At 36.4% G+C, this 24,918-nt stretch overlaps 1 protein-coding gene across 1 annotated transcript; it reads right to left on the reverse strand.

The window, feature by feature from the left end:
• Positions 1-1,186: 1,186 nt before the first annotated feature.
• Positions 1,187-24,138, reverse strand: LOC121377731 (protein odd-skipped-related 1-like). Its single transcript, XM_041505813.1, has 7 exons — positions 24,007-24,138; positions 11,243-11,535; positions 8,013-8,175; positions 7,447-7,521; positions 5,942-6,097; positions 4,001-4,100; positions 1,187-2,013 (listed from the first exon to the last, which is right to left on the reverse strand). The coding sequence occupies exons 2-7, from the start codon at positions 11,526-11,528 to the stop codon at positions 1,939-1,941; spliced, it is 855 nt and encodes a 284-aa protein (XP_041361747.1). The 5' UTR covers positions 11,529-11,535; positions 24,007-24,138; the 3' UTR covers positions 1,187-1,938.
• Positions 24,139-24,918: the final 780 nt, after the last annotated feature.

Consider the following 24,918-nt stretch of genomic DNA (forward strand, 5'->3'; position numbering starts at 1 on the left):
ACTGGCTGGTGTTAGATCCACATGTAATAGTGGAGTCAATTTTAATTAGATTGGGTGGACATGAGCTCCAACTGGCTGGTGTTAGATCCACATGTAATAGTGGAGCCAATTTTAATTAGATTGGGTGGACATGAGCTCCAACTGGCTGGTGTTAGATCCACATGTAATAGTGGAGTCAATTTTAATTAGATTGGGTGGACATGAGCTCCAACTGGCTGCTGTTAGATCCACATGTAATAGTGGAGCCAATTTTAATTAGATTGGGTGGACATGAGCTCCAACTGGCTGCTGTTAGATCCACATGTAATAGTGGAGCCAATTTTAATTAGATTGGGTGGACATGAGCTCCAACTGGCTGCTGTTAGATCCACATGTAATAGTGGAGCCAATTTTAATTAGATTGGGTGGACATGAGCTCCAACTGGCTGGTGTTAGATCCACATGTAATAGTGGAGCCAATTTTAATTAGATTGATATCTGCAAAATTAGGCAATACTTTTGTTTAACGGGACAGATCCTAGTTTAAAAAAAAAAGAAAAAAAAGAAGTGTTTTATTTAACGACGCACTCAACACATTTTATTTACGGTTATATGGCGTCAGACATATGGTTAAGGACCACACAGATTTTTTTAGAGGAAACCCGCTGTCGCCACATAGGCTACTCTTTTACGACAGACAGCAAGGGATCTTTTATTTGCGCTTCCCACAGGCAGGATAGCACAAACCATGGCCTTTGTTGAACCAGTTATGGATCACTGGTCGGTGCAAGTGGTTTACACCTACCCATTGAGCCTTGCAGAACACTCACTCAGGGTTTGGAGTCGGTACCTGGATTAAAAATTCCATGCCTCGACTGGGATCCGAACCCAGTACCTACCAGCCTGTAGACCGATGACCTGCCACGACGCCACCGAGGCCGGTCCTAGTTTTTAAACACTAAGGCATGTTTTTCACCTAGACCCTAGTTTCAACTCGTAAAAATGGACACCAAGTTTGGTTAATTTACAAACCTGTAACACATTTGGATACAACAGAGCGAAACAAGTGTCTGTGACGTTGAAATACCATAAAAAAAGAGAGACTAAAACGCGACTCCGTAACCGTTACTTCTCAACCGCACGTGCGTTTTAAAAAATATGTAAAATACATTTTGTGGTGTTAGAAACACCAGGATGACCAGAAACACTTCGGTTGTACGGAAATGAATAATTTAAACAATAAAATATAAGTAATGTTTAATTTCAGTGATCATAAACGGCTCTAATAGTGACAAATATGTCTTAGTGTTTAAAAACTAGGGTCTGTCCATTTAAGGGTAGATAATTCAAATTCAACCTGTATTGATTTTGTGTTTGGTATGTATCAAGCGGCTGGGTTTCTTTTTTTTTCAACAATTGTAGTTATGTAGTCCTCTCGATATTGTATTTTTCACAGAAGTTATTCTGAAGAAAAAATACATGTAAAAATAAATGATGGCGTGTAACCTGTATTATTAAGTTCGTGGCTATTGGTGCTGAATCCTGTCTGGTTTCAGTTCTCCACACTATTTTTCAAGTTTAAAGTCGACAGTGCTCATTGGTTCATTGTTCCCTTTAAACGTTTTACTAGTTTAAAAACAGCACCGTTCATTGGTGCATTTTGTCATTTAAACGTATTACCAGTTTAAAAGACAACAGCATTTATTGGTGCATTACATCTGTAAACGTATCACCAGTTTAAAGACAATGACGTTCATTGGTTCATTTTGTTTCCTGCAAACGTTTTGCCGGTTTAGACAACAGCGTTCACTGGTTCACAGATTATTAAAAAGTTTTTTCCTAGTTTACAGAAAATATCGTTGCTTCATTGGTTTACACCAACAGTCATTTCAATGGTTTTTAGATGCGCTAATATCATTTATAACAGTTGAGCAAAACAGTACACACATATTGATGACGTCATGGGTTCTTGGGGCAGGTGGTATTTTTCGCAGATGTCTTCGATAAAGTCCTCCCTCGATTGATATTAGGCGCCTGGAAATAAATGAAGGAAATGGAAATGTTTTATTTAACGACGCACTCAACACATTTTATTTACGGCTATATGGCGTCGGGCATATGATTAAGGACCACAAATATATTGAGAGAGGAAACCCGCTGTCGCCACTTCATGGGCTACTCTTTCCGATTAGCAGCAAGTTTGTTTTGTTTAACAACACCACTAGAGCAAATTGTTTTCATATTCATCAGCTATTGGATGTCGTACATTTCATTATAATTCCAACTCCTAGTCTCCAGTTAAATATTTGATATGCACCATCCCACAGACAGGATAGTATACACCGCGGCCTTTGTTACACCAGTTGTGGAGCACTGGCTAGAACGAGAAATTGCCCAATGGGCCCACCGACGGGGATTGATCCTAGATAGATCGCGCATCGGGCGAGATCTGTACCAATGAGCTACGCCCCGCCCCGAAAATAAACGATGGAACAGCAAAATGTAGTACAGCTATAGTTCGTCCCACTCGGTCAGGGATCGATCCACGTCGATGGGCCCATTGGGCTATTTCTCGTTCCAGCTAGTGCACCACGACTGGCATATCAAAGACTGTGGTAAGTGCTATCCTGTCTGTGGGATCCTTTGCTACTAATGAAAAAATTTAGCGGGTTTCCTCTCTTAAGACTATATGTCTAAATTATCTAATGTTTGACATCCAATAGCCGATTATTAATAAATCAATGTGCTCTAGTGGTGTCGTTAAGCACATGTTTTTTGGTTTGTTGTGTTTTTTGTTTGTTTGTTTGTTTTGTTTGTTAGTTTGGGTTTGATTTTTATGGGGGGGGGGTTGTTGTTCGGGTTTGTTGTTTTTTTGGTTTCATTGAGTCATTTTTTGTGTCGTGCATTATACCTTTTGATCCTTTTTTTAACTGTCATTCCTCGTGTCGTGCACTGTAGCTGAAAGTGTTTTATTGTGTCATTCTTGGTGCGCTATAGTTTATGTTTTAATTGTGTTGTTCGTCGTGTCGCGCACTGTAATTGGTAAGTATTTACCTGTGAACGTAACAGCTTGTGGATTGGCATAGTTTACGAGCTTATACTGCCACATTCTTCGTGTCTTACACTATAGTTTTTTTGTTGCGTTTTTAAAAAATCTTCTTGTTTTTTATTTGTTATTATTGTTGTTGTTGGTGATGTTGTTGTTTTTGTTCGTTATGTTGAGTGTGTCGTTAAATAAAATATTTCCTTCTTTCCTTCTTTTAATTTTATTATTATTATTATTATTATTATTATTATTATTATTATTATTTTGTTTTTGAGGAGTGGAGTGTTTGTTTTTGTTTTTTGTGGGGATTTGTTTTGGTTGGTGAAGTGAGGGTGTGGGTGGAGTTGTGAGGGTGTGGGTGGAGTTGTGAGGGTGTGGGTGGAGTTGTGAGAGTGTGGGTGGAGTTGCTTCGTATTTTCTTCTTCTTCTTCTTTTCTTTCTTTCTTTCTTTCTTTTTTTCCTTATTCTTTTCCTTTTTCTGAGTAATTCTTTCTTTCTTTCCTTTCTTTTCTGAGCAATTCCTCTTGTTAAAGGGACATTCCTGAGTTTGCAACATTGTAAGATGTTTCCGACTAATAAAATATTTTTACGATTAACCTTACATATTAAATATATTTTCTTGTTTAGAATATCATTATCTGTATATTCAATGTGTTTCTGGTCGTCTTAATATATGTAAGAAGACCACACTGGATTTTTATTTTAGGAAATAAAATGAAATTTAACCTAGTACAAATATTAGAACGATCAGAAACACGTTTAATATACAGCCACTAATATATCACGCAGAAAAATATATTTGACATATGCAATTACAATCGTTAAAAAGTCTGTTAGTCGATAACATCTTAAAAATTGCAGCAAACTCGGGAATGTCCCTTTAAGATCTATAATTTGTGACAGACGTTTTCTTCTTTGTTTGTTTGCTTAATATGCCGTTCTTCGTGTCGTGCACTATAACTGGTAGTTACTCACCTGTGAGTGTAAGGCCTTGTGTACCGCGAGAGTTCTCGACTGGCAGAATCCCTTCCCACACTCGACGCATTTGAAAGGTTTCTCCTTAGAATGAATGTACCTGTACGAAAGAAACAAATGTTTTATTTAACGACGCACTCAACACATTTTATTTACAATTATATGGCGTCAGACATATAGTTAAGGACCACACACACACAGAGAGAGAGGTGAGAGAGAGAGAGAGAGAGAGCCGAGAGAGGAGAGAGAGAGAGAGAGAGAGAGAGAGAGAGAGAGAGAGAGAGAGAGAGGAGGGAGAGGCGGGAGAGAGGGAGGGAGAGAGAGAGAGAGGGAGAGAGGAGAGAGAGAGAGAGAGAGAGAGAAGAGAGAGAGAGAGAGAGGGACGAGGAGAGGCGAGAGAGGGAGGAGAGAGAGGAGAGAGGTGAGATGGCGAGAGAGGAGAGAGAGAGAGAGAGGAGTTTGGGGCCCCTCCTAGCCTCCACTAGAGGGTTGAGCGAGAGAGAGGAGAGAGAGAGAGAGAGAGAGGGATTGCCAGCCCCCCACTGCCACCCCACTCCAGATATCGTTCCTACGCGTCTGGTATGGGCCGAATTACAATGCTTAAATGTCAGTGTCAAAAACTCTGAGAGAGAGGAAACCCGCTGACGCCACTACATGGGCTACTATTTTTCAATTGGCAGCTATCCCACAGACAAGGTAGTACATGCTACGGCCTTTGATATTCCAGTCGTGGTGCATTGGCTGGAACGAGAAATAGCCCAATTGGCCCACCGACGGGGATCGATCCCAGACCGACCGCGCATCAACCGAACGCTTTTACCACTGGGCTACGCCCCGCCCTTATACCTGTACGAGAATAAACAAACCATTTGTAAATGTATGTATGTGCTAAAGCACACATTTGTGGGATCTCACTCAATCGATAGAGCACTCGACTCAGGTACTTGCGCCAAAGGATCGAATCACCTCAGTGGACACAATCTCTGATTATTATTTTTTAATCCATCCCAACCAGATTTGCTTTTTTTTAGGTGAATGTAAAATACACTGGTTTTTTGTTTGTTTTTGTTTGTTTTGTTTTTTTGTTTTTTTTCACAGAACCCCTGTTTACACTTGTATCCATCACAACCAATCCCAACCAGATGTTAATATATATATTGTTAAAGTTTGTTTTGTTCAACGACACCACTAGAGCACATTGATTTATTAATCATTGGCTACTGGGTGTCACACATCCCACAGACAGGATAGCACATACCACGGCCTTTGATATACCAGTCGTGGTGCACTGAAACGAGAAATAGCCAATGACCCCCAAACTGACTGCGCATCAAGGGAGATAAATATATTGTTTAAAAGAAAAAAATTACCAAACGTTTGACATCCAATAGCTGATGTGCTCCAGTGGTGTCGTTAAACAAAACAAAACTTAACATTATTAACTACGGTAACTTTAAACTCTTTAAAAGTAGACTAGAGTTTGTTTGCATAACCGTTACTTCTTAGAGGTTATTAAAGGGACAGACCCTAGTTTTTATGAGCCGTTTACGATCACAGAAATTAACCATTACTTATATTTTATTCTTTAGATTATCCATTTCCGTAGAACCGAAGTGTTTCTGGTCATCCTCGTGTTTGTAGTACCAAAAATTGCATTTTTCATATTTTTAAAAACGCACGTGCGTCTGAGAAGTAGCGGTGTATTGATTCGAGTTCTAGTCTATTTTTAAGGATATATCCTGTTTTTACGTCACAGACTCTTCTTTCACTCTATTATAACTTTATCCAAATGAGTTTCAGGTTTGTAAATTAACTAAACTTAGTGTCCATTTTTTACATGTTAAAACTAGGGTCTGCGCCTTTAAAAATGTAGACTAGAGCTCATCTACATAGTCGTTACTTCTGAGAGATATGTGCGTTTTTTAAAATACATGTACTCACTTGTGGTCTCTGAGGTGGTCCTGTCTTCTGAACGCCTTGCCGCAGATGTCACAGCTGTACGGGCGTTCGTCCGTGTGTGTCCGTTCGTGAATTAGCAAGTTGTACGACTTCGTGAAATGTCGGCTGCAAAATTTGCAGATAAATTCTTTCTTCGTCCTGAAATATTTAAAGGTACATGTTTCCAAATTGCACTTGTTTTTAATTATTGAACAGGGTATATAACAATAATTGAAATATAATGCTGTTTTTCTACTATTGCAAAATGTTTTTTTGTGGGGTTTTTTTTATCGAAGAATGTATATAACAGTACTTGAAATATCATTTTGATTTTTTTTTTACCATTACAAAATATGTTTTATTGAACAGGGTATACAGGCGCGGATGCAAGATTTCTTAAAGAAAGGAGAGGGGTCCAAATGTGATGACTGATCTCTCCTTTTACACAGAACAGTTGATATAGTCACGTTTCCCCATAAAGGTTATGGTCGGTTTTCAAAAAGGGGGGGGGGGGGGGGGGTCCGGACCCCTAGACCTTCCCCTGGATCCGCTACTAGCATATGACAATACTTGAAATATCATTTTGCTCTTCTACTTTTGCAAAATATTTATAACTGAATTGGGCATATAATAATACACATCAATATAATTATACTGATGGAAAGAAATAATGAATCACGCCAACACTAACAGGAAAGGATGACTGCAACCAACCCACTCATCCAGTATGACAGGAAGTTAACCATATTACTGACATTCAATCTCACATTACTGACAATCAATCTCATATTACTGACATTCAAGCTCACATTACTGACATTCAATCTCACATTACTGGCATTCAGTCTCACATTACTGGCATTCAGTCCCACATTACTGACATTCAGTCTCACATTACTGGCATTCAATCTCACATTACTGGCATTCAATCCCACATTACTCACATTCAATCTCACATTACTGACATTCAATCTCACATTACTGGCATTCAGTCTCACATTACTGACATTCAATCCCACATTACTGACATTCAATCTCACATTACTGGCATTCAGTACCACATTACTGACATTCAATCTCACATTACTGGCATTCAATCTCACATTACTCACATTCAATCTCACATTACTCACATTCAATTTCACATTACTGACAATCAATCTCACATTACTGACATTCAATCTCACATTACTGGTATTCAGTTCCACATTACTGCATTCAATCTCACATTACTGCATTCAATCTCACATTACTGACATTCAATCTCACATTACTGGCATTCAGTTCCACATTACTCACATTCAATCTCAAATTACTGACAATCAATCTCACATTACTGACATTCAATCTCACATGATACGTTTGCAGTTGATACAGACTTTACGACGCTTATAGAGACTGAAATATATTTAGTCTACAATGCGAAGTAAAGTGTTCCCTTATTTCTTTCTCTGAGTATAAATTTATAACGTTCTCGTTCAAATATGGCTGAGGAGCGGGTTTCTTACCGTGGTCCGTGTCTTCGTGTCTTCTTTATCACTGCAGGGCAGAATCTTCCTGGTAATTGTTGGTACTCGGAAAATCTACGAACAAACAAAAATGTCAATCATTTGTAACCCAATTAAATGGAGGACGGCTATTACATCATTTAATTTGGAGTAAACATCTGTTAAAACTTAAAGTAATTTCATTTCAACTTATTTTCGTGCTTATGTCCAATTAAGGTTCAAGCACGCTGTCCTGGACACATACCTCAGCTATCTGGGCTGTCTGTCCAGGACAGTGGGCTAGTAGTTAGTAGTTAGCGGGCAGTGAGAGAGAAGAGGGTGTATTGGCCTTACATCTACACATTGAGTCATTAAAACTCGCTCTGGGTGGGAGCCGGTTACGAGATGCGATCCCAGTACCTACCAGTCGTATGTGCGATGGCTTAACCACGACACCACCGAGGCCGATTTTAAAGTAATTGAGTACTTATGGAAATGAGTCATGTGTACTACCGACAAGGCAAAACTCTTAGATCATTACTGAAGTTAAAAATAGTTTTACTTAGTCAACTGATAGCAACTGATACCTTAGTTGGTTGAAGTGCACTGTCACGTGACTGATAATCTGCGCCTCCTGGTTCCGGTCATGTGATGTGGAATATTTCCCGTCATTCTCTTCGGAAACGGATTTCGCTAGATGAGCGAAATCAAAGCGAGGCTCTCGCTTAAACTTAGGTTTTGAAGAAAAGTCTGAAATAAACAGGAGACATATTTTTTGACAACTCTACAGATTAATTAATTGTATTGATGCAAGTGTACATGTAAGGAGATTATTCATAAGGCCCGGGCGTTATCTATCTAAGTCAGTAGACATGCTTGCGTCGTAGGATCGAACCACCTCAGTGGACCCATTCTGTGATTGGATTTTTCTTTTTTCGTTCCAATCTGTGCACTACGGCTGGCATATCAAAGATCGTGGTATGTGCTGTCTTTTCTGAGGGAGAGTGCACAAACAAGATCCTTGCTGCTAATGGAAAAATGTTGCGGGTTTCTTCTAAGACTATAAGGCAGAAATTATCAAATGTTTGACAACCAATAGCCGATGATTAATAAGTCAATGTGCTCTAGTGGTGTCGTTAAACAAGACAAACTGTAAATTTTATAAGGCCGGTGGCGGGATTGAGCTTAGTCGCCTGAGGTGTTTGCGTCGTAGGATCGAACCACCTCAGTGGACCCATTCTTGACTGGTTTTTATTTGTTGTTTTTGGTCCCAACCTGTGCGCCACGTCTGGTATATCAAAAGCCGTAATATGTTCTGTCATGTATGTGGGGAAAGTGCACATTAAAGATCCCTTGCTGCTAATGGAAAAATGTAGCGGGTTTCCTCTAAGACTACAAGTCAAATATTAGCAAATGTTTGACATCCAATAGCAGATGATTAATAACTACACATATTTTATGCTCTATCTTCCGTATTGGTGTAATTGTCTGCGTGAAATAGATGTCAAACACGTGTAAACGTATGACAGGTATAACCGATAATCGCAGACGTAAATTTATGGGGCTGAATTTACGAAGCCCGTTTTGTTTTGTTTAGCCTGTTTTGTTTAGTCTAGCCTGGTTTGTTTTTGACTTGGATACGCCAGCGTAGTGGAACCAATGCGGAGTGCTGCGTCTTATATGCACCAAACGTAATATAGAGTAATTGGATTTTCTGTTCTAAATGCTTAACTAATAAAAATATTCCAGGGACTGCAGCTTTAAGCGTTGTAAATATATGTACATATAGTTACACGCGTGTAAGACATAAGTAGACTTTTTTTAAACTTCGGCCCACGATGTTTTGTAAAATTGGCTCCTACTGTATTAAGAGGCAGGGCGTAGCCCCAGTGGTAAAGCGCTCGCTTGATGTGCGGTCGGTTTAGGATCGATCCTCGTCGATGGTCCCATTGGGCTATTTCTCATTCCAGCCAATGCTCGACAACTGATGTAACAAAGACCGTGGTGTGTACTGTCCTGTCTGTGGAATGGTGCATATAAAAGATCCCTTGCTGCTAATCGAAAAGAGTAGCCCATGAAGTGGCGACAGCGGGTTTCCTTTCTCAATATCTGTGTGTTCGTTAATCATATGTCTGACGCCATATAACGTCAATAAAATATGTTGAGTGTGTCATTAAATAAAACATTTCCTTCCTACTGTATTAGTAAATCATTCCCGGTACTGCGCCTTTAAAAACTAGCCAGTGCACCACGACTGGCATATCAAAGGCCGTGGTGTGTACTATCCTGTCTGTGGGATGGTGCATATAAAAGATCCCTTGCTGCTAATCGAAAAGAGTAGCCCATGAAGTGGCGATAGCGGGTTTCCTCTCTCTATATATCTGTGTGGTCCTTAACCGTATGTCTGACGCCATATAACCGTAAATAAAATGTGTTGAGTGCGTCGTTAAATAAAACATTTCCTTCCTACTGTATTAGTGAGCCATTCCCGGTACTGCGCCTTTAAAAACTAGTAGTTGGTTTTCGAGATGACAGGGAAATCAACATGTCTGTAATCGATCGTAATTGTTTTCAGGTAGCTTACCAAGGTCTGATATATCGAGGTCAAGTATTGAAGAAGAATTATAAAAAATAACCCCGGTTGTCATTTAGATTCACTTGAAACACTCTGGTTCGAGGCTATGTTATTACAGCACTCGGGCGAACTACTCCGGTTCGAGGGTATGTCATTCCAGTACTCACGCGAACTCTGGGTTCCCAGGAGCTGAGTTCCAGTTTGAAAACAACCACCGACACACTGACAGGGTCACCCGGGTCATACGTGTTATTAATTGATTGTATATTAAAAGCCCCACTGTATATCGCGCAGGCAGGTATGCAGTATTAAGGCGCGTCATCACGGCGGGATTTGTAGAAACGATTTGTCTCGTGCGATCGTATCTAGCCCGAGTACTCTACCGTTCGACACCTACACGGATCTTACGATGGTTATATTCATAACCATTCAAATGTCCGTCTAGCTCTCGAACGGCAGAGTAGCCTGCTCGGGCTAGATCGAATCGTAAATTTGTGACAAATCACGAACGATTTTCACAAAATGTCATAAGGTTACGTCTGCGAGTAGCAGTTATACCTGTTTACTTGTGTTTGGCATCCATTTCATGCAGAACATTATATCATTATGGAATACGGAGTATGTAAGGACGAAAGACTATGAAATATGTACACTTCAGAATATATTATAAGTTGTACTTAGTAGTAATATGAATTATGGTTTATATTAGACGTAGATTTACGTTTACGTGAAAAACTATGTTTACGGTGTTTTGTGAAATTGATCTCTGAACGACAAAAATCATTGAAATTTTCAAAATCGTAAAAATAGACACAAATCAGAGTCAAAGGAGTAATTTCACAATACCCATGAGGCAGAAGATTGCCACTTCCCAGGACGATACGGGCCATACTTTTATTAATCCTTGTTGGTATGTTTAGTGTATATTTTTCATCAACTACCATAAAAACCAAATGATTTTGGGATCAACCCTGACCCACATTGATAACTCAGCCTTTTACTTTAACTTTTCTGTCCAGGAGCCAGATGGCACCTACTTCTATGTTTTTAGGCGCCAAAATAGCATATTTAGGAGACTAACCTATAATTCAACTTTATTTTACTGCAGTCTCAGACCTCAAAAAATCACATGCTCATTATTTTCAACTACACAGATTATGCCGTTCAGTTCCTGTAAATCACTACATATAGAGCCATTATATAATAATAATAAAAAAAAAAAAAATTGGAATATTGACTTACCTGTATATCCTCTGTGCTGGATGTTAGTCAACTGCGTCGATTTCGATGACGTAGACAGATCAATTGCTGATGTCATCAGTTGTGTTGTACATTCTGAGGAGGGGTTCCAACAAGAGTACCAGGCGTTGACGGTGATGTCAGTGGCGGAAATGCACTGTATGCTCGATTCTGCGTCACACATTCCACATGGCGACGGAAGCGGAAGTTGCTGCCAGGGGTATAGTGGGATTGGCGCTGTCAGCTGAGGCGGATATTGCGGGATAGGCATCGCAATTACTCCCGCCATTTTGTTTCTGTAAAGGCAATGACGCATTTAATTACTTTAAAGGAACATTCCTGAGTTTGCTGCATTGTAAGATGTTTCCGACTAATAAAATATTTCTACGATTAAACTTAAATATTAAATATATTTTCTTGTTTGGAACATCAGTGTCTGTATATTCAATGTGTTTCTGGTCGTATTAATATTTATAAGAAGCCCAAACTGGATTTTGTCTTCAGATAATTTCGTACGTACGAAAAAATCTTTTTTAGGAAATAAAATGAAATTTAATCTAGTACAAATACTAGAACGATCAAAAACACGTTTAATATACAGCCACTAATATTGTATGCAGAAAAATATATTTGATATGTACTTACAGACGTCAGAAAATCTCTGTTAGTCGATAACATCTTTAAAATTGCAGCAAACTCAGGAATATCCCTTTAAATGTAGTGGAGTTCTGAAGATACTTGAGAGACTAAGAGAGTTTGCTACCATTACATCGTAATGTATTTTTGACTACAGCCATCCTTTTAATGTTTACAATTGCATATTAAATACACTTCTTTTTTGTTCAAAATATCCATAGTTGTATATGTAATATGTTTCTGATCGTTCTAATCTCTATAGTAGTAGCCTAAACTAGATTTTACCTTCAAATAATTTCGTACATGCGAAAACGTTATACTTACACATATATTTGGAACTGAAATGAAGCTTAAAGGGACATTCCTGATTTTGCTGCAATTTTTAAGATGTTATCGACTAACAGAGATTTTGTAACGATTGTAATTACATATCACATATATGTTTCTGCATAAAATATTGGTGGCTGTATATGAAACAGTGTTTTTGATCGTTCTAATATTTGTACTAAGGTTAAATTTCATTTTATTTCCTAAAATCCAGTTTGGGCTTCTTGCAAATATTAAGACGACCAGAAACACATTGAATATACAGACATTGATATTCTAAACGAGAAAATATATTTAATATGTATGTTTAATCGTAGAAATATTTTATTAGTCGAAAACATATTACAATGCAGCAAACTCGGGAATGTCCCTTTAAGTAATTACAAACAGTAGTGGAACCAAAAACACAATGGCTACTCAGACACTGATATTCTAAACAAGAAAATGTATTTAATCTGTACTTTCAGTCCGTCAAAAAAGGCACCACTAGTGGGAAATATGGTAACGAACTCAAAACAGTCACTTTACTTGAATAGTCAATGTACAACAAAAGGAATTCGCATGCCTTTAACCACATTGTATACCACATTGTCTTAACCAAGAAACACACGCACCAAGCTAAGGAAAACAAATATTATACTTATATGGAAAATTAAAACAAAATCTTTTATAGTAATTTGAATAATAAATAAATAAATAAAATAAAAAAAACATTTAACAAATGAACGAAAAGTAACATGCATTCTTCTTCAAATAAAAATGATTTGCATACATGGTAATTATTATCATATTCACAATATCCGATTTAGTAGTTTATAGGTGATTTTCTAAGTGAAACATTTACATATTTCATGATATGAAAAATGTATTTAAATGTCAGATAGATGATGACACTGTTTTTTCAAAAGTACATATATTTCCAAATATAGGCGCATGCTGTTCAATTGCCAGAATGTTTAACAATTCAGAACGTTTCAGCTGATCACGAACATAAAATTTACTCGTCTGCTTATAAGATTTTTTATTTTATTGTTGTATTCGCTTACAAATAAATTCAACAGCAATTCCGCTATTGACCTCAGTCAGTCAAAGTCTATGAAGGGATAGACTTTTCAGGGTTAAGCTGCAATTTTAATTATTTAAAATTTAATTTAGAAATCTCTCTTTCGATTTGGAGAAACTGCCCTAGAGAATTCTTGTGTCACGTTTGAGAACGATCGAATAAAATTGTAAAAGATGATATTAGTAATTCTTTTAAATTGTCAATTTTAAACATCAATTTTAATTTGTTAAAATTTCAAACATTTAATAATTTAGAAATGTCTCTATGTCTGTATGTAGACAGTATGTAGAGAAGCCCTGTACCAAATTTCAGAACACTGTTCAAAACTTCAGGAGGAAATGTTCAATGTTAAACATCGATTTTAATTTATTGTTAATTTTAAACTTTAAAACTATTTCTTTGTTAGTTTATAGACACTGTTAAACTTATTATTAATAAAAATGTGAATATTCACAAATTTTAAAAGAAAGAAATACCTGTACCAAATTCCAGAATGATCCAATCAAAATCTAGGAGAAGATAAACTCCAAGGGAAAAGTTGAAAGAACGGACAACGGACGGACACAGGACAAATCTGTATCAGAACAACCCCGAAGAGGGACGCCATAACTCTTTCTTTTTATTTATCAAAATTGTCGGGCTACCAGATTTTATAACCTGGCAGCCCGATGGAATACCACTAAAAATGTTAAGATCTAGGCCTGACTACGATGACTAAAATTTAAAAGAAATCTATTTCCTAGAAAAATAAGTTTTAAACAGAAATACCATGTTGTTAGAGTGAGAACTAAGGACCTTTAAAAATCTGGAACCAACCCTTCCTCTTTAACCTCCTTGGGTCTAAATTTAAAGTAGAATCAGCTTTAGTGGCGTTTATTAAATATGTTTTTTGGGGCTAGCCCATCAAAAATCAAAGCGCCCTTATAATAGGATTTTTTTATAAAAAAAAATTGCGCATCTAAAAGCACCCATCCCTTTTTCTTTTTCTTGTTGGATTAAATTCTAAAAATTCTAAATTGTCCAATTAAGTAACTACCTATTGTCCCGATTCAGGCCCCTGCTCATATCAGAGACTTTTCTCGTGAGAGACGTGTTCGAAACCCCAGTGGTACATGAGCACGTAAAACTAGTTGCCCATTGCCCATTAAAAATCTGTTAACACCTATAAAGCTAAAACAAGTACACCGGATATTATCACTGTTTATTCTGGATCTGGTTCCAGGAAGCCAAAGTGTTAATCATGTCAGTTCGCCGGTGATGTCAACAGAACGAGACACGTCTCTGATAGCAAGTTATCTCCCTTGATGTGCTTTACTGGCGGCCATAACAATTAAGTCGTGATTCGCTCATTAAACGAACCGCGCTGATTATTGTGATAACAGGTCGCCAGTCCACTAAACTGTCCTTGACACTTGGCAAGTATCGCGTCTTCACGTTTCACTTCTTTGAACGGGATCTACCTCAGTCGGTAGAGCGCTTGCCTGAGGTGTGAGCGTCGTAGGATCGAACCACATCACTGGACCCATTCTCCGATTAGGTTTTTCTTCCCGTCACTAACGTAATTCAACACCCAATAGCCAATGTATTTTTCGTGCTGGGGTATCGTTAAACATAAATTAATTAATTTAATTTAATTTAATTTAATTTAATTTAATTTAATTTTAATTTTAATTTTAATTTTAATTTTAATTTTAATTCATTCATTCATTCATTCATTCATTCATTTACTCTTCACTCACTCATTCATTTCTTCCCGTCACAGCCAGTGCAACACGACTGTTATATGAAAGGCCGTGGTAATTGTTATCCTTTCTGTGGGATGGTGCTTGTATAAGAACCATTGCTGCTAATGAAAAGAAAACTTAGCATTTAGTCAAAACTTAACAAATGTTTGACATCCAATAGCCGATGATTGATACATTAATGTGCTCTAGTACTATTTGTGTCGTTGAAGGAAGGAAATGGTTTATTTAACGACGCATTCAACACATTTTATTTACCACCGTCTCGCCCCTTGGTGTCGTTAGGAGCGGGACGTAGCCTGGTGGTAAAGAGCTCTCTCGATGCGCGGTCAGTCTGGGATCTATCCCCGTCGGTGGGCCCATTGGGCTCTTTCTCGTTCCAGCCAATGCACTACAACTGGTATATCAAAGGCCGTGGTATGTACTACCCTGTCTGTGGGATGGTGCATATAAAAGATCCCTTGCTGCTAATCGAAAACAGTGGGTTTCCTCTCTCAATATCTGTGTGGTCCTTAACCATATGTCTGACGCCATATAACCGTAAATAAAATGTGTTAAGTGCGTCGTAAAATAAAACATTTCTTTCTTTCTTGGTGTCGTTGAACAGCACTAATGTGTTGAGTGCGTCATTAAATCTCTCTCTCTCTCTCTCTCTCTCTCTCTCTCTCTCTCTCTCTCTCTCTCTCTCTCTCTCTCTCTCTCTCTCTCTCTCTCTCATTGTCTTCATCCTCCTTTGAGGTGCGGAGCCGGAAGCAGTACTGCGTGGTCGAATCGTGGGTTTGCTTGTCCTGGTTTTATTTTTAAAACTCAAACTGAAACAGTATATTGTTTGACATATGTATTGTATCATACGAGAGCATATGCCGAGCCGCACGTATTCATTTTATCAATGAACCACGCACATATCACGACTTGATGGGCGTCACCAGGAATTCTTGCAATGGCTTCGTTCTTGTAATCAACTAGTATATTGTATAGGTTTTTTTTCAGTGCAAAGGACCACAAAAAGAAGAAGCAGAAGCAGAAGAAGAAGAAGAAGAAGAAGAAGAAGAAGAAGAAAGAAAGAAAGAAAGAAAAAGGATTTCGGAAAGGGGGTTCCTTGGTACTGCTCGGGACCGTTTCCCATTATCCGTAACCCACCTGTGCATACGTTTAAATTTCATTAAAGTCGCAGACCCTAGTTTCAACCCGTGAAAATGGACACTAACTAAGTTCAGTTAATCTACAAACCTGTAACATATTAGGATAAAGTTACAATAGAGTCAAACAAGAGTCTGTGACGTTGAAACGTTGACATATTCTTAAAAATAGACCAGAGCTCATTTCCATAACATAAATTGTTTTCAGACGAACGTGCGTTTTTAAATATATGAAAAATACATTTCGTGGTATTAGAAACACCAGGATGACCAGTAATACTTCGGGTGTATAGAACTGGATAATATAAACAATAAAATCTTAGTTATGTCTCATTAAAAAAAAAAAAACCAACAACAACAAAAAAAAAAAAAAAAAAAAACAAAAAAAAAAAAAAAAAAAAAAAACGGCTCCAATAGTGAAAGTGCGCGGTAGTGTTTTACAACTAGGGTCTGTAACTTTAATTTGGTTAAAATATCTACCTAACGTTTTGGCAGAATCCACTTGCCTTCATCAAGGGATGGCAAAGTCCATGATCTATCTCCATTTAAAGGCGCAGGCCCCAGTTTCAACCCGTAAAAATGGATACTAAGTTTAGTTAATCTACAAACCTGGAACACAATTGGATAAAGTTACAACAGAGTAAAACAAGAGTCATTGACATTGTAACTGGGAAATGCCCTTGAACAGTTGACTAGAGATTGTCTCCATAGCCGTTACTTCTCACAGGTGCGTGCGTTTTTACAAAATGCATTTCGTGGTATTACAAACACCAGGCTGACCAGAAAGACTTCGGTTGTACGGAAATGGATAATCTAAACAATACAATATAAGTAATGTTTTATTTCAATTATTTTTAAAAATGGCCTATAACGGTGAAAAATATGTCGTAGTGTTTAAAAACTAGCGTCTGTTACTTTGAGAACGGGTTTCATATAATCTATATGTTTATATGGCTAATAAATGTTTATATTGTTATACGTGTAGTTTTCGTGATGGATACAGTCATAGTAAATCTCTAATAAATGTCAAGGATGTAAAAAAAAACCTGTAAATATCGGCGGGATATACTTCAGTGGTAATTCGATCGCCTGATGCGCGGTCGGTCAAGGATCGATTCCCGTCGGTGGACCCATTGGTATATTTCTTGCTTCAGCCAGTGCACTAAAACTGGTCTATCAAAGGTCGTGGTTGATATGTGCTATCCTGTCTGTGGGATGATGCATATAAAAAAATCCCTTGTTACTAGTGGGAACAAAATGTAGCGGGTTTCCTCTCTAAAACTATATGTCAGAATTACCATATGTTTGGCATCCAATAGCCGACGATTAATAAATCAATGAGCTGTAGTGGTATTGTTAAACAAAACAAACTTTAACTTTATGTCGCAAATACGAAAATGTATGTTTGTTTGTTAGTGAGTTTGTGTGTTTCGTGCGCCCTCGTGTGTGTGTGTGTGTGTGTGTGTGTGTGTGTGTGTGTGTTGTGCGCGCTCTCGTGTGCGTATTCTTCGTTATAATTGTCGTTATTTTGGTAGCTAAAACTTGTACATAAAAATTAAAAATGCTTACGAATTAAATTAATTTGATAGTCTAATAATAATATGTAATATATCTTAATTTTTAGAGCGTTTGTGGTAGGTCTATTATTATTTTGTTTGAATAGGTAAATTCAGAGCGCAAATATTTAAATACAGTTACAAAATACCAGATTATTTCAAAGTATATCTTCAGATGTTGCCATAATAAGAAAGATTATACATTGATACAATATAACTAAATTTATCTTTGTTAAATTGTGCTTTAGTAGTGTGCTAGTACAACTTAAATTAATTTTCTAAAATTGTATATGGTTAAATTAAAACAAAATGTGCACTAGAAAATTGATGAAAAGTAAATTTGCGAAATAAAATTATATACTCAATTAAATGAAATATATTGTAAACACTAAGACCTAGTATTAAATATTTAGATAGAATAATTTATTATATACATATCAATGACATATATTGATCTACGGAAACCATAAAAGTGATATCCGGTGAAAAGTCATATTTTCACTGTATTTTAGCTACAGTGAAAATATAGAAATTGTATTTAGTTTTTTTTGTGAAAGTTCAGGATTAAATTATCTCCCTTTGTCTCGTTTTTTTTTTTTTTCGTATTTAAGTTTGATGATTACCAATGCATCTGATCGTATTCGAAAATAAAAATGTAATTTAAACAACTGTACCTATAAAAAAAGGAATATGAAGTGCAATTACGATAAAATATCTAAAACGAATTGAATACGAAGCTAAATAATGATGACACAATGTAGTGTCATTGAGTATAAGTGTAAGAATTTAACGGCATTCGATTCGTTTTGTTTTTGTGGATTTTTTATTTTTTGGATGATGGCTTTGTCAGGTATGTTTGCACATCAGTATTTGTATTCAAATTTCTTTTAAAAAGTTTGTGGTCAAGTAAATGTTTTGGAAAAGTTCCATCGGAAGAAATACGCAAGTATATCATGGCGTTACGTGTTGTCGATCGGATAAGCGAAAGATATTAACAAAAAGCGAAAGATATTGTCAAAAATTAGGAAAGATGTATATAATAAATATACCATTTCATGGTGTTTTTTCGAATATGATTTTTATGTCAACTCGTGATGTGTGAAAATATGATTTTTCACACATCCAGGGGCGTAGCGTGATCTGGACCTAGGGAGGTTCGAATATGAACCAAGCGGCCCTTTTTCTATTTTGTTTTTGCACCACCAGAAACTCGTATGTATAAACCTGTATGTTTTAGTTCTAAAAGCGGACCATTTGCTTTAGCGGGGGATGTGACTCGTTGACATAAAAATCGTATTAAAAAACCCCATGAAATAGCCTCTATATATTTCGTTAGAAACTACTATTACTTTTGTAATATAATGGTATAATCTGAGCTACAAAGACATATGTATGTCTTCTCCGTGATTAAATACTCACTTTAATTTTTTACAATGAAATGTTTTATAATTAATAAAGCGTGCATTTTAGATATTTTTTCAGTTTAAAAATTCTAATTGGGAAATATGCTCAAGAAAATATTGGTGATTTGTTGACGAGTCATAAAGAACAAGACGTCAAGTATATAAAATGATTAAAATTTTCACGTTTTATTCTACTACCAACGTATTTTGGAGCAATAAAAATACATTAAATTAAGTTTTAAAAATACAATAATTGTCTCATATTTTTTATTTGCGGTGAAGGGGATGGGGGTGGGACGTAGCCCAGTGGTAAAGAGCTCGCTTGATACGTGGTCGGTTTGGGATCGATCTCCGTCGGTGGGCCTATTGGGTTATTTCTCGTCACAGCCAGTGCACCACGACTGGTATATCAAAGGTCGTGGTATGTGCTATCCTGTCTATGTGATGGATTCAATTTCTGATTGTTCTTTTTCCCGACCCAACCAGTGTCTCACGACTGGTAAATCAGTCTTGTCTGTGTGAAAATAAACACGAAAGAGATCACTTGATACTAGTGGGGAAGTGTAGCGGGTTTCCTCTCTAAGACTATATGTCAGAATTATAAATCTTTGACATCCAATAGCCGATGATTAATTAATCAATGTGCTTCAGTGGTGTCGTTAAACAAAACAAACTTTAACTGTCCTGTGCTAGTTTTGATTTAGTAAATGAGTCTGGGAATGGCAGTCCTCTTTGTGGCGATGCAAAATGATTAATTAATCAATGTGCTCTAGTGGTGTCGTTAAACAAAACACATTTTAATTTGTTTTTGTGTGTTTAAACGTCTGTTTACTAGAATTAAAATGTTTCTACAAGCTCATTTGGTTACTAATTAAAGGAACAGCGTCCTATCACAACATTGTGTGTTACATCTATAAATTAAAACATAAAACTTTCATTGAAATAGTAATAATTGGGCACGTGAAACGTATTTTTGAGTGATTATAATTTGCTACAATTAGTCGTACATAATTTACAAAAATCTATATTTTTTTAGGGGACTATGTGAAATTTATTTCTAGGTAAATATAAACTGCTATAAATTCATTATATATATATATAGATGTATTACAGTACCATGGAGTGCAATTCAATATTTTAAAGAAGCCGTTAATATTATATCAAAGATTGTAATCCTAGATTTAAATAATTGTAAATATATAATAGGAAGAGCTGCTTTTTCACTGTAATTTTAAAAAGTATAGGTCAGTGTATCTTGGCTCAAAACTGTATAAATCGTCTGTTTTTCTTTATTTTTAGATTTAATGTTTTAGTTGGAACTAAACTAGCAACCAATATATTAAAAAAGCCTATGAAAGGAGATTGTCTATCTACTAAAGTACAATATTTTTTAATTCAATTTATTCTTCTATATACATTTAACACACAGTAGCATTAAAAAAAAAAAATCTTCTGCTACTTTCATTTAATTAATATTTCAATCCATCGATCATTCATCCGTCCGTCCATCCATCCATCCATCCATCCATCCATCCATCCATTCATTCATTCGATCATTCGTTCGTTCGTTCATTCATTTATTATACCACACTACAATTCATTTTAAGTGGGGCTTTACCATCAGCGCTGGTGAATAGTTTTCCTTTATGTGTCTGTTTAGATGTCTGTACTAGAATTCTTTATATGTTATATTTATATGTACATTATCCTATAGCAATTTATACTCATGTAATACCATGATGTATATACTACACAGTCATTGCAAAAAACATTTTCGGTCTACTTATAACACTGACGATTAACGTGCAGCCCAAGATACAACAACTAATTCATTTATTAAATAACAATGTCTCTGTTCGGTATCGAGTTCCTTCAATTGTGCTTAAAAATCTTTAAAACAAGTATTTTCGAAAGACTATTATTGCATCCCGTGACTTCTTGTCATTAATTAAAGTTCCATCTTTTGAAGGCTTCTTATCAGAACCATTTTGTTTAATAATTGCAATATAAAAATTAACAACAAATCGTTTTTTAAAAACGAAGTGCTTGGGAAATGTGTTCCTCAAATCTGTGGTCATGTTGATGAATACAGCAACGTTTTAACGTTAACCACATTATAATTTATACGAATTAAATGCCTCTTTTTTTAGAGTATCAGGGAGTTATTGACTCACTTAAGGCTTACCTTAGGAAAACGAACCTAAATAAAATAGAAACAAATATTCCTTTAGATGATTCTCCCGTTCAACGAAAACTTTGTTCTATCAGAAATGGTTCGAAACTATTTTATTATACACTTGTAACTTCTGAAAAGCCAAATTCTGCAATATCAAAATGGCAAAATTATTTTATTTCAGACCTTAATTGGCATACTATCTATTTAAAATCATTTGTAGCCACGCAAGAAATAAAACTTAGATGGTTCCAATATAGGATACCTCATAGGATATTAACTACATGTACGAATAGTTTCGTATATAAATTCAAATTAATTAACACTGAAACGTGTACTTTTTGTCATGAAGGAAAAGAATCTATAGTACATATATTTTGGGAATATAAAATTGTTTAGAACTTTTGGAATGATTATTTAAAATGGTTGTCAAAATCATGTAAGCGTATATGTAATTTAAAGCTTGTGATATTTGGATGTAAAGCCAGTAAACCTAAATTATTATTATTGTGTTGTTTTATGTTTTATTATGTACAAAACCCATGTTTTACCCTTGACATGTGTTGTTTTAATTGTAAACAAGGGGCTGAGAATAAAAATTTAAAAAGTAAATAAATAAAATAAATAATAAGTGTTGACAAATATCGCATATTTGGCACATACGAATGATGTGTAAGTAAACTCTATGAATTCTTTTTGAGTGACGTGTATTGAATTCTTTTTGAGTGACGTGTATTGAATGCGCGAGTGTATCGACGTGTATTCATTGCGCGCAATGTATCGGGAGAAACTGATATATTAAATATGTCTTCCTTTTTAAAAACGTTTTAATTTCTACCCAATGTTTTGGAGCATTCCGCTGCCTTCATTAGTGGTGTGTGATTTTCTTACTATGTAATGTTCATTGGCAGATCCAGGTTTTTGTAAAGTGGGAGGTGGAGAGGTCATACAATTCTGAAAAGGGCAATTTGAGTTTGTAGAAGACAAATGAGTTCCCAAAAAGAACCAGACAAGTAGGGGAGTTCAGGAGGGTGGGGCATGCTCTCTGAATATTTTGAAATAAAGATTCTTAGAGTCGCGTTTTCGGGGTATTTAGTGTTTTATATTGTGGATAATGGATTTTACAAAGTAATTAAACGGGCGGGGGTGAGTCAGAGGACTCCGGTGTCCTATCTCTGCATCCGGTAGTGTCCATCTTTATTTATGAATGGCTGTGTAATATGGGATTTTCAAATTTCGATATAATATGGTTTTGTTGTTGTTACGATGAATAAACTGCGTAAACCCGAACTGAATTAAAGTAGTTGAATTTAAAATCAAATGTGTTGAACCGAATTCGGTTGAAATTACCTGTACCATAGTTAGTCTGATACATCTGCCGTCAACTGAATATTGGATCAAACTAACTTAGAATAGAATAGAATAGAATAGAATAGAATAGAATAGAATAGATATTTAACGACACCCCAGCACAATAAATGCATCGGCTACTGGGGTATCAGACCGGACCAAACTGAAATGAAACGAATTTGATGAGAGGAATTGAACCCAACTGAAATTATTAGTCCTGAATTTCAGTTTGACAGCAGATATATGGGACCAAACTAAAATGAATTCATCTGAGAATACAAATTAACTGAATTATTATTTGTACTACTGTAGTTTAGCCTTACATACAATAACAAAAACAGAAAATATTCAAAATAAACCAACCAATTAATAAGTGTGGAATACACAACATAACAATATAGAAGTATAACAGTATATGTTACCATATATAGTATACTATAGTTGTTACATAAACCAAAACCATTGCCGTATTTGCTCTTACTCGTTATAATTTTGTTTTAATAATTCAAAACATGTACTGTATAAAATAAAATATGATATTCATTAAGTTCAAACCGGTGATTGTATTATTTTAATTGCGTTGTTTTAAATATTGATATAGCATTTACTACTACTACTACTACCTCTACTACTACTACTTACTACTACTACTACTACTACTACTACTACTACTACTTACTACTACTACTACTACTACTACTACTTACTACTACTACTACTACTTATACTACTACTACTACTACTACTACTACTACTACTACTACTTACTACTACTAATACTAATACTTACTACTACTACTACTGCTACTACTACTACTACTACTACTACTACTTACTACTACTACTACTACTACTATAACTGCTGCTGCTACTACTACAATACCGTAGTAGTAGTAATAGTAGCAGCAGCAGAAGCAGCAGCAACAGCAACAGTAGTAGAAGTAGTAGTAGCAGCAGCAGCAGCAGAAGCAGCGGTAGTAGTGGTATTAGCAGTAGCAGTAATAGTAGAAACAGTAGTGGTGGAGTTGTAGTAGCAGTGGTAATTAAATATTATTTAATTAATTTTTATAATTTTGCTACTGTACTATAATCATTATTATTCAAAGTTAAAACAAATAATTATGTTACCTTTTAATATTTAATTCTAAATAAACTCAAAATAGGAACGAATTCTTTCATTTTACATTGCACAATCGCTATTGTTAAAGTGATTCACCCTTTGCCTAACGATTTATTAATTAATAATATTTATTTATTTATTTATTTATTTACTTACTTACTTACTTACTTACTAAATATTTATTTACCGAGTATTTATTTATTTGTTTATTTAATCAAGATCTATAAAACTTAAGAAAAATAAGTATACCGTACTCACTGATAATCAAACTCCGGTAATCCCAATTTTGACAAAAGTCTTGGGCACCACTGTTTACCGGCAACAACCACACCTGACCACTTTCACCTCACTTCTGTCGGAGAACCCGGCTGCGAATTGTGATTAACCCCCACGCCCTCCTATTAGAACGTCACCGGTGTTCAACAGGATCCTGATACGTAAAGTCAACCAATACAATGTCATTTGAATTCCACGGCTGAAACCCGATCCCCCCTTCTCTATCAAAGTGCTACAAGTGGTTCCCTCTGACCTCGTGTAATTAACATAAATTGTGTGACCTCAAGACAAAAATACTCATCTCTCGCAGAGGTATAATATATTTACTGCGCCGGACTCTCCGATTTTTTTTTTTGGGGGGGGGGGTGATGACGTCACAGCTTGGTGACCTCCGTGAACCTAAAAACAATGTGCTCGTGTCGTGTCGTCTCGTCCTTACGAGAACAGAGCCACTGTAAATTAGTTCATAATTAGCATGGTGACCAGGCCTGTACGCAGAATGTTTTTAAAAGGGGCGGGGGTGCGAATTCCTTGTGATGCGATAAACAATGGCTAAGACTCGATAAAAATCAACGCAAAAACAAAGAAGAAAAGCTTCTGTAACCCTCCCTCTATGTCTGTATCCGTCTCTCTCTCTCTCTCTCTCTCTCTCTCTCTCTCTCTCTCTCTCTCTCTCTCTCTCTCTCTCTCTCTCTCTCTCTGTCTCTGTAACCCTCCCTCTATGTCTGTATCCGTCTCTCTCTCTCTCTCTCTCTCTCTCTCTCTCTCTCTCTCTCTCTCTCTCTCTCTCTCTCTCTCTCTCTCTCTCTCTCTCTCTCTCTCTGTGTGTGTGCAGGCGCGCGCGCAGGCACCTGTTGCAGCCCCACCCCCTCCTGCGTACGAGCCTGGTGACGT

Source organism: Gigantopelta aegis, chromosome 7 (genome assembly GCF_016097555.1).
Source record: "Gigantopelta aegis isolate Gae_Host chromosome 7, Gae_host_genome, whole genome shotgun sequence".
Lineage (NCBI taxonomy): Eukaryota > Metazoa > Mollusca > Gastropoda > Neomphalida > Peltospiridae > Gigantopelta > Gigantopelta aegis.